Here is a 10,589-nt window from a genome sequence, read left to right on the forward strand (position 1 = left end):
TGTGTTTTGGGCAAAGAACACGACATTTGCACACCTGTTTCTGTAGTTGCTTGCATTGATGTGATAATGGTGAAAGCTCTGAGGAAGATTATAGAGAGAACATGTCACAACAAAACACAAAACCAAGCATCTTGTTATGTCAAACGGGAAAATAGACTGAGAAATATACTATAGCTGTTCAAAGTTTGATCGGACGATCGCGCTTTGCATACAACATGAAAGTATTTTCAAGGATATGCTGCTTGCAGATGCAGAAGCGGGATAAGTACAACAAACTTATTTTGATGCCACTTACCTCATAACAATCGGTAAAATGATGGTATGTGCCTTGATGCGAGGCAATCTTAATGTACAAGTAAATTTTTTCTCGATACTGTTGGTTCTTCAAGTGTTTCTCCCTTTCAGCACAAAATAGCAAATGTGGAATAAAGCAACCGCGGATGGTGGTCTTCTTCATGCTTCTGCTTCGCAGGGACACCCATGAAGAATGAGAATAATCTTTTGCTTTGTTCCATTCAGTTCTGAGAGTATACAGTGAGCCCCGAGGGCAACGTAGGACACTGAAATGTCAAATCATTGCATGCTTCCATGTGGAGCAGAGGGCAGCTGCTGAATGGCAGCCAGTGGGTTCACCTGGACAGAAAATGCTAGCTGCCAAGCATCAACCAGAGCTCTTTTGATCGCTGCGGCTTGTGTAGCGACTGATCTGTAATGGAGAAAGAAACTTGCAGGAGTCAGCAGCAATCAATCGAACTGTATCTCATGCATATGACATCCATAGCGATGAACCGTGTGTTTAGCATACACCAATTTGGTCATATAAGAAGCTCGTGTTGCTAAGGTCAATATATCTAGAACAGACATGCATGAGGTGCAGCTGATGAGATGTTTTCCTTAATCGTGTTTAAATGGAAGAGGTTCACTGCAATAATATGCTTGCATATGCCAGTGTTTGCATGTGATCTTACCGTTTCAGGATTGTGCCTTTCTGACGGAGAATGTAGTATGTTAGAACTATCAATGAGCACACAAGCATTTGTTTCCCGCTAGGAAGAACCAAATGAACATTGCCAAATTTCAAATGGATTGTACGGAACCACCAGAAGCAACAACTAATCTGTTCCAAGATGTTCCGAATACTTGGACGAACAGTCTTGAAAAGGCCTCCCCTTGATCGCCCCCCAGCAGAGTGCAGTTCTTGTTTCACGGCTTCGGGATAAGCTTCATTTCCACTAAAAGTAGACCCACTGGTAGAAGATGATAGACTGTGTGCTTGCTCTGGCCGTAGACCACCTCCTAAATTTGAATGTGAGCTAGAGTTTTTAGCAGAGACCAATGAGTGCAACCTCCTCAGTAGGACCTACAAAAGAATAAAAAGTCAATGCAAATCCAATGTCTTTAGATAATTCGAGAGACAAAAGGGCTACAACATGAAAGTTTGAGTGAGTATTTTGATAGGACATACAATTTATCAGCGGAGAACTTATTTCATTTTTTATCAACATATCTCTTGCATGTAAGTTTAAGCTCAAAAGGCACTTATGACAGTCTCTAGTAATGCAATTTAATTATTCTTTCAGCACCTGATATAAGAAGGCCAAGAAAAGGGAATCTTGTTCGAAAGAATCCCTACCATCAGTATGAAGCAACTCTAGAGGCTCATCTTAGTCAAGCCAGCTCAAAAGACTTGATTCTAGAATAATAGTGTGTTTTCTGCTTTTCTTCTTTTGAGGCACTATCCAATGTTATGCATGTCATCCAACTCCAAAAAATTAAGTTTACAGAAATGGCAAGACACCACAAATTCTCTGTAATAGTGGCTATCAGTTAAATCCACATGATCAGTTCTTGGGCCACTTGGCATTCAAGATCAAGTAGAAACCCAACTAAATGACTTACTGAATTTTATTACACCATAATACGAAAGGTAGACATGAATGGGGAATGATAATTTTACCTGACGGCTTTCTTCAGGCAACTCTGCTTTCTCTGTCCAGGATATTGCAAGGTCTGGACTACATAAAACCATCCCAAGGACGGTAATGGTGTAAACTTCAGCAATCTCCAAATAATTCTTAGCTCCCATGACAGGCTGCTTCATGCCTACTTTGTCAGAAGAGCTTTCTGGCTCTGCTACTGTCAAAACATAAATTCCACCATCTACATACTTCCACTTGCTGAGGAACTCTTCAAAGATTGCTCTAAGGTTGGATGTAAATCTTTCTGAAATTTGCATGCAAGCCCTACAATTCATTACAGCATCATTTCGAGAGATTGAAAAAAATGAAACTCTATTAAGGTCACCACACATTAACAGGTAAAAAAGCAATGATGAAACGAATTTAGAGAAGTACGAAGGATACAACTGAATAACAGATTTATGATACCCTGTTAGAAACACTTGAACAGGTATGGTTTCCACTGAACCAAACAATTCTCTAAGCTCAACAAACAGTTCCTGTGTCCTGCAAATTTTTGCAAAACCAAAAACATGTGTTAGTACTCATATAAAGACTTGGATATATGTTAATATGTATTAAATATACAACTGCACTTTCAATTTTGTCATTTATTTTTTGCACTGAGTGAGAGTAAATTTGGTATCTTATCTTTCAATTCAAAAAATGAGGATGCACCTTGGATAGGAGTATTCTGAAAAGAAAGATTTAAGTACCTTCCCAACTCTTTCATTGACTGGACAAACACCATACCAGCTGACTCCATCATTTCAGCCATTTGAACATCATCAACTGCATCTGCAAAAGGAGTGCTACGTACACGATGAACTGTTGAAGAAACAAGAGATGCTGCCTCCTTAAACATGCAACACACCAGATAACTAAGCCATAAAAGAAAATAATTATGAGTGACGTTCAAAAAAACATGATCATTGAAGGGACATATTAAGAGATCTAACAATATAAAAACAAGTATCACAAGTTAAAATTTCAGCAAAACCAAACATCTGTATCAAACATATTGACCGATGGTGCAGTAGTTGATTATAAGGCAAATGTGGCATTACTTCAAACTTCAAAGAGTAGGCATGTCAATCAAATACACTTGAGCAAACGAATATTTTTTTTGAGAAGTACATCACCGATATATAAATAAATGCATTCCTCTGAAATAACACTTCATGCAGCAATTCAGATGTTCACCTTCATCACGTAAAACACCATACTATCCTCATACAAGTCCATGAACTAATATAACCATAAGCAAAGCTTCTTAGCTAAACTTGTACTTGATGAAATAAAAAAAGAAGAAAATCTAGAGACCAATAACAGAAAAAAACTCCACCACCCTCACATCATATATATTGATGGACCAAGTATGCTGGCTCAAATGCATCCAGTGCAAGCACTACAAGTTTGTACAGAAACAAAATTCTATATCTGGGCAAGGTAAACACATAGTGGTTCTTCCATTAGACGAAGTTAAGTTCATCTACATAGGACAGTGCAAGTAATTAGATGCTTAGCTTTTCTAATTAATTATATTTAAGTGAAATTATCAAATGACCTTCTTCTTCCATTAGACAAGAAGTTAAGTTCATCCACATAGGACAATGCAAGTAATTAGATGCTTAGGTTTTTCTAATTAATTATATTTAAGTGAAATTATCTTCTAAAATACATTACAATACAAATGACCTTCTCCCAGCATAACAAAGTCAAGAAAAACCCAACAAGCATTTGCTAAATTCCAAATATTCTCATTTAATTTAAATGCATGACTACATGAGGAATTACCAACAGAAACAGTGAACAGGAAGAAACAAGATCCCAACTATCATTTGAAAAATACAATGTGCTATCCCTCTCTTAAAAGTAGAGCAGGAGAAGAGAGAGATTGCTAATTCAGATAAGAAAAGCATACTTGGATCAGGCACCATACAAATATGCACACAAGATAATTATCTTATAAGCTCTTCTAGAAAAGACGATAACTAAAATAATATGAACATACATACAATGAAATGCTCTACTGAAGAATAATATGTAACACAGCATGTGAGCTGTAAGGGAAACTGAAAAAAGAAGGCCCTAAGTAAAATTAATCACTAAATAGAAAAATACAGAAATTCCCTGAGCATCTAAAATAACATATAGGCTATAAAGTACTTCAAATTCCAAATGCTAAAAAAAGGCTAGAAGCATCAAGAAAAGGAGATGCCCTAAAAGGTCAAATCCGGAAGACAAGAAAAAATTGATACGAAATTAACTTAGTATGAATGAGTGTCAGCGGATAGGAATTCCTTCCAAATTAACAGTTGCTGAATATATTTAGCATTAGAAGATTTTTCTCTCATCCATTCTCCTCAATCTTAGCTCCCAACACCACTTTCTACCAGAGTTCAAACTACCAACAATGTTCACGATAACATTCGAAGAGATCATAACTCCATTATTTAATCCTATTCCAAAACTATTCCTGCTCCAATCACAAACATTCAAATCTAAGAACTTCAAAACCTTGATCCTTGCCAACTATCCAGAACTACTAAGCAAACAATCCGTCTACCAATGAAAACTATATCAATCTGATTGATACAGACATTTCCATACAACTACATAAGATTTTTTAATGGACCAAAAGATTCCCTCTACTGAGTTACAAATGAAGAAACAAGGAACTGAGTTCAACACGAACTCAGTTTCACCGAGAAAAGAAGACTCATGGGGACCTAAAATCGACCAATTCCAATCTGAAGAGACAGTAACAGCCGAGGAACGGCAACAAAATATAATATTTTACCTCTCAGAGAGATCGATTTCATTCCAGATTGCGGATACGGTGAGAAGAGCCATCTCATGCGTTTGCCCTAAGACTCGTCACCACCACCACCACCTCCACCTCTTCCGCCCCTTCAATTTGCGGATTCTTCCTGTCGAATGTTTATTGTCGTTGGATCGGGTTTGTGTAATGTAGCCGGGTAAGATCCGACCCGTTATGACCGAGGGGTAGATCGGTTCTCTAATTGGGAAAGGAGACACGACGTCGACTAGGGGGAGATCAGACCAGAGAAGGAGCAGCAGCTTCACCGACGCCGCACCTCGCCGGAACACCCCATCACCGCAACGCCCCGTTTCCAAGGGTTGCTCCACCGAGGCTCCACCTCGCCTGGCTGCAGTTCCTCCCGACGTGCCCCTCCAACGGCACCAACGCCACATATCTCGCCGGATCCGGATCCTTTTCGGTCCCAATCTGCCCCCTTTTCCCCACTATTTCTCCAGAATTTTTTTCCTTATGGAAATTTTCTGTCATAATATGTATGTTTCATTTCTTGGCTCTACTTCAACGTAGTTGATTGAAAGAGGGACACGTATTGTTATCTTGGATGATCGTATGAAAAATGCTAATTTGATTTGTGTTCTTTTGGTTGTTTTGTTCCTACATCTGAGAGTCTTTTCTCTGATAATTACTTGATGTTGTTCTTGTTTGGCGAATGTTTATTTTGTCTTGGATGGTTTCTGCTTGCTAAATAAAGATTAGGGTAATTTACTAATTTTATTGGATTCAAGCACGGATTTGGGGATCTGGGTGTTTAGAAAACTTGTTAGAACAATCGGTCTTTAGCTAAAATGTTTATAGATCAATAATGATCATGGTTCTTTTACATGTCTACTTGAAAGCAACAAGTCTGACCTCTTATGACTTACTTCCTAGACCCGCACAGGCAGCCTTCTCTCTATCACTGTCGATTATGGTAGGTGATATCCACTTTGCTGCTAAGGTGACAACAGTTGCTTGCTAATCATTAGTAGTGTTCTATTCTTTTAGGCCATTAGTTTACTTAGTTTTTTCAATATATTACTGTAACCGTAGATTTTTTTTTTAATATCTCTTTTGTCATTTTTAATCAAACCTGCTGGTTGAGAAGTGTCTCAATAATCAAACAACTGGTCTGGTCTATGGTCAGTTTGGTTCCAGTAGCCAATGTATTTTTTTCTTTGATCGACAATAGAAGATAAGCATCCAAGTCTACAGGATATATTGGAGCCTCAATTTGTGCATAACTAGAACCAAGTTGTTGATTTACATCAGAAACAACTCAAATCTGCATTGAGTACTTACGCTGAAGACACTTTATCGTGTACTTTGATTGAATTATGTCGTTTTTTTAGCAGATAAATCTTTTGAACGGGCAAGTTGCTCGGGTGGGGTTCGGTTAGCTTACTTGCAGAGCAATGGATGGAGCAGAAAATGGTGAGCATTCAAGGAAAATGGTCTTTGTGACAGTTGGAACAACATGCTTCGATGCTCTTGTCAAGGCAGTGGATTCTCAGCAAGTAAGAGAAGAGTTGTCAAGAAAGGGGTATACTGATCTTCTGATCCAAATGGGTCGTGGTTCGTACATGCCATCTAAGGTTTCCATTCTTGTCATTCAAATCACCTGTACTGCTTGTACTAAGTCTGTTGCAGTAGAATACATGTAACAGAACTTTGAAACTTTTTTACCATTGTATGTTTATGTTCTCTCTCATGGTATATTTGGTAATGTTGAATAAGATATACAAGCATACTAGAAATATATCCATGGCTAATTTAGTCTCTCTAAGGTACAGAAAAAGAGCATTTTGAATGTGAAGGTGAATGACAATGTCGTACTTATATTTATGAGCATTACCAGCAACATTTGACATGCATGTTATTTTTCGAGTTGCCATCTTAATTATTGCAAAACCCTAGAATTTTATGTACTTGGATAAAAATGGTTTAATATGCAAAGTTTGACAAAAACACAAATCTGGACAAATACACTATAATGGAAATAGGTATTCCCTATACAAATATTACTGGATGATTTAGATCGTTCGTTGATAGTAAAAGTAGAAATAGTTATTTCTTCTTTTGGCCAATAGGCTCTTAGATTCTACTGGAGGACATTATGCAGATGCATTTATCATTATGTTTATGTGCTACTGCTCCTGCTTTTTTATTTACAGGAGACTGGTACACGTGTGACAGGGGATAGGTGGCATGTGTTTTTTGCACCAAGACTTTATTTTATTTTATTTTTTGCAATTATTTTTGTCAAATCTGGTAAAAGTTGGTTGAACTGTTTCTAAAGAAGCTTTTGTGGCATACTCTGTGAGAACATAGTAATAATGCCAGGTTTTTATTTACAGTGTGATTGGTGCAAATCTAAAACATATTTATGATTTTTGCAATTTCTTTGTATGGATTTTGTCCAAGTAAGCTGCTGATGTTTAGTCATATTTTTTCTGTATGCTCTTTTTGACAATATCAATGTTTTTCAAAAAAACAGAGGGCTCATTTTATCCTAGTTTTGAAAGTTTCTGTTTATAATCTGCTTAGACAGATGTACAAAAATCACACAATGATTAGACAAATGGTTGCTAGCTAGAGTAGGCACCAGACTAACAGTTATGTTTATCTTTGATGTTAAATTCAAATTGTTAAGGATTTTTCTTGTTCATTGATGTTGATAGCAACTTGGAATGATACGACAAATGGACAAATTCAGGGAAGAATTTTCTTCAGGTGATACTTGGTATAATTTGTCTTGTGATCTTTACTTTCAGTTTATTATAGGAAACCAAATACGTTAACTGTTTTTGGTAAAGAAAATGATGAACAAGTTAGAAACTATGAAACTGAATAAAGTAGATAAAATAATAAGATCATTGGAATATGTTGATGTTACAGTTATGCTTCATAACAAGATCAAATATTTAAAATTTTATGGTCAACTATTCATCAATAATAGGCCAAGATTTTTCAGATTGGTCATTGTGAAAGGTTCCTGGATTGCTTCCCATGTACTCCGGAAGTCTGTAGATCAATATAATGAAAGTATCAGATTTGTGTAGTATCTACTGTAGTAATCTGTCAGCGCTGTGTATCTTGAAGGATCCATATTTCATAAATTTATCAAACTTGGATTGGCTGACAATGGTTATTCCTATGTATTTTAAAAAAAAATTGGTGATATATTTACTTTACGCATTTCTTATCTAATTTCTCATATTGGTCTCAAATGTTAATCTAGCCTAAGGACCATTTTGATATCCTTCGGGAGACCAGCAAGCTCATCTCTGTGTGAAGTTTCTGTATTTTTATCGTTTCATTACTTCTCTTCTGTCATCATTCAGCATGTTTCTAGCTTTTTGGAAGTTTCCTAGATATCCATGTAAAAACTATCTTGTTCACTGCAGGACTTATGGAGCTAAATTTCTTTCATAATCTTTTCAGTTAGTTTTTTGCCCATCATGATTTTCTATTGATGTGTCTGCTTGCTTAAAGATTCTGTGAGCTTTTGTTCCAAAGATGCTGGATCTTTCTTCAGAAAAGAATATTTATTTGTTGATTTGATCATGCACTTAAATGATTCCTACTGTGCATTTTTCTTCTGAATGAAAAATATTTCGTACTTTGTCTCTTTGCCTTGGAAAAATGGAAGATCTATCTCATGTCATCTAAGTTTTACAGGTTTCAGGGGAAGATGAGCCTCTTACAGTGGATTACTTCACTTTCTCACCAAGCATTGCTGACTACCTCAAATCAGCATCTCTTATCATCAGCCATGCAGGTAAAGTTTCTTCATAACTATGGAGTATTTATCACATAACGATGCTCAGAGTTTATAGTTTTGTTCATTTATAAAAGTCTTGCACAACTCAATTTGGGGTGTGTGCACTGTAACTTGGCACGCATGCCAAGAATTAAACAGTGGGAAGTCATCAAAAGGTTTGCAAGTTATCATACGTATCAACTGATGCATGCTTGAAGTATTCAGTTGTCATCACTTAGGCAATCATTTGTGCTTGATAATCAACTTGCTTTGATGATATCTCACCATTTTCGCTCTTATATGTCTACAAATAATCATCACTTATTTTGAATTTCGCTGATGTAATACATGTTGCCTTGAATTACATAGTTGATAGTACAAGAGTAAAATTGAAATATAAGAGGAGATGCTTGAGCCTTGATCTGAACACATTCCCTTTGGTCTTCAGCTAATTATCTCAAATTTGTTTTTGTGTTGTATAAGTTTATCTTGCGATGATGAATCATATTAGGTTTTACAAATTTTGTACAGTTTTTTATGTCCATATGTTGGAAAATCAAAGCCGTTAATGGTTGGTGTCTATGAAGCATACTTTGGATTCTGTAATAGGTCTGGCTTGGGATGTGCTGGCTGTTGGATACAAACAGCAAAGTTGACAAACTACTGCATTCATCCTCACATAAATTCACAATGGTTACATCTACATTTAGTCTCATTCTCATACATTATTAGGGAATGTACAAAATCCAAATCTGAAGCTCAGCTTCTTCCAGAACTTAATAGCTTTACTGTTATGCGAAGGAATATGTGATTTTTGTGAGAAACTTTTTTTTTTACAATGTTTGAACTGTGTATTCTGCTTGTTTGTGGAGCACAATATATGCATTTTAAAGTTTATTTCTTTGCATGAAGTATGCATCCTAAGTTACCACTAAAAGGTTACCATCACATTTTGAAATCATTGCAGTATGGCATTCATCTTTGAATGTCTGTTACCCAAGACATGGCATATGAAGTCAGTACTATCTCTGCTGCCTTTAGTTTCAGTTGTTACTCTTTCCAACCTTTTGGTTTTCTCATCACTATCGACAATAAAACTGTGCCATTTAGAATGAAATGATCGAGAAACACGATAAAGTTTAACAAAGTTCCTTTGCAGGATCGGGGAGCATATTTGAGACGCTGTGCTTGGGCAAACCCTTGATTGTTGTCGTCAATGAGGAATTGATGGACAACCACCAAAGCGAGCTAGCGGAGGAACTTGCGGAGAGGAAGCACCTCTTTTACGCACGCCCGCAGACCCTCCACCAGACCATCCAAGACATGAGTCCCGAGTCCTTAATTCCTTACTCACCAGGCAATCCCATGCCAGTGGTCAGATTGATGAACAAGTTCCTTGGCTTCCCAACTGACTGAATACTGTGCCATATTGCAAATATTTGTCCACACTTTTGACGCTCATTTTAGAGGTTTGAAAATTTTGCTTATGCCCTTACCAAATGTCTCTTCTATTTCAGAAGAAAATTATTGAACTTCCATTACCAAACAATACTTTTTCTATAATTCTGTACTCAGAGACATAAATATTATATGTTCTTAATATAAATTATGCCATGCCCTTGGTTTATTTCACCACCAGTTTAATTTTCTGTCACAGCCCTCATGCTCTATGGAAGTTTGTTCTCTCATGCAATTGCCATAAGGAGTATTGGTGATTTGCTACACATAATCTTTTATTTTATGACAACATTATAAAAAGATCATAACACAAAGGAGCCTCAGATTCCATGATTTGAATCATTAACAAAAGAACTCCTTGTTAGAGAGTCTCATACAGCTTTGACCCAAGTAAAGAGTTTTACTTCTCAACGAATATATTATATCTATTATTATTATTCGTGCCACACGTTGCATCATTCCGTTGTAGTCTAGTTGGTTAGGATACTCGGCTCTCACCCGAGAGACCCGGGTTCGAGTCCCGGCAACGGAAGTTTTTTATTTTTGAGCATAATTCTATTGATTTTTTTTCTGAAAGACATTTGCGCTT

At 36.7% G+C, this 10,589-nt stretch overlaps 2 protein-coding genes and 1 non-coding gene across 5 annotated transcripts; 2 read left to right on the forward strand and 1 right to left on the reverse strand.

The window, feature by feature from the left end:
* Nucleotides 1-112: 112 nt before the first annotated feature.
* Nucleotides 113-4,890, reverse strand: LOC103983973 (protein APEM9). Of its 3 annotated transcripts, XM_009401343.3 has the most exons (6): nt 4,762-4,890; nt 2,675-2,839; nt 2,388-2,465; nt 1,958-2,243; nt 969-1,360; nt 113-706 (listed from the first exon to the last, which is right to left on the reverse strand). In XM_009401343.3, exons 1-6 carry the CDS (start codon nt 4,812-4,814, stop codon nt 574-576), a joined length of 1,107 nt encoding a protein of 368 aa, XP_009399618.2. In that variant the 5' UTR covers nt 4,815-4,890; the 3' UTR covers nt 113-573. The 3 variants fall into 3 exon arrangements, with proteins under 3 accessions (XP_009399618.2, XP_009399615.2, XP_009399616.2); XM_009401340.3 differs by having other exon boundaries at nt 1,958-2,465; XM_009401341.3 differs by having other exon boundaries at nt 1,958-2,465; nt 2,675-2,786; nt 4,762-4,883.
* Nucleotides 4,891-4,991: 101 nt separating this feature from the next.
* Nucleotides 4,992-10,174, forward strand: LOC103983974 (uncharacterized). Its single transcript, XM_009401345.3, has 4 exons — nt 4,992-5,203; nt 6,135-6,374; nt 8,461-8,560; nt 9,702-10,174. The coding sequence occupies exons 2-4, from the start codon at nt 6,195-6,197 to the stop codon at nt 9,956-9,958; spliced, it is 537 nt and encodes a 178-aa protein (XP_009399620.1). The 5' UTR covers nt 4,992-5,203; nt 6,135-6,194; the 3' UTR covers nt 9,959-10,174.
* A 285-nt stretch (nt 10,175-10,459) lies between these two features.
* TRNAE-CUC (transfer RNA glutamic acid (anticodon CUC)) lies at nt 10,460-10,532 on the forward strand. The gene has a single exon. It is a non-coding gene; the product is annotated as a tRNA-Glu (tRNA).
* Nucleotides 10,533-10,589: the final 57 nt, after the last annotated feature.

The sequence above is a fragment of the Musa acuminata genome, chromosome BXJ2-5, assembly GCF_036884655.1.
Source record: "Musa acuminata AAA Group cultivar baxijiao chromosome BXJ2-5, Cavendish_Baxijiao_AAA, whole genome shotgun sequence".
NCBI classification, from domain to species: domain Eukaryota; kingdom Viridiplantae; phylum Streptophyta; class Magnoliopsida; order Zingiberales; family Musaceae; genus Musa; species Musa acuminata.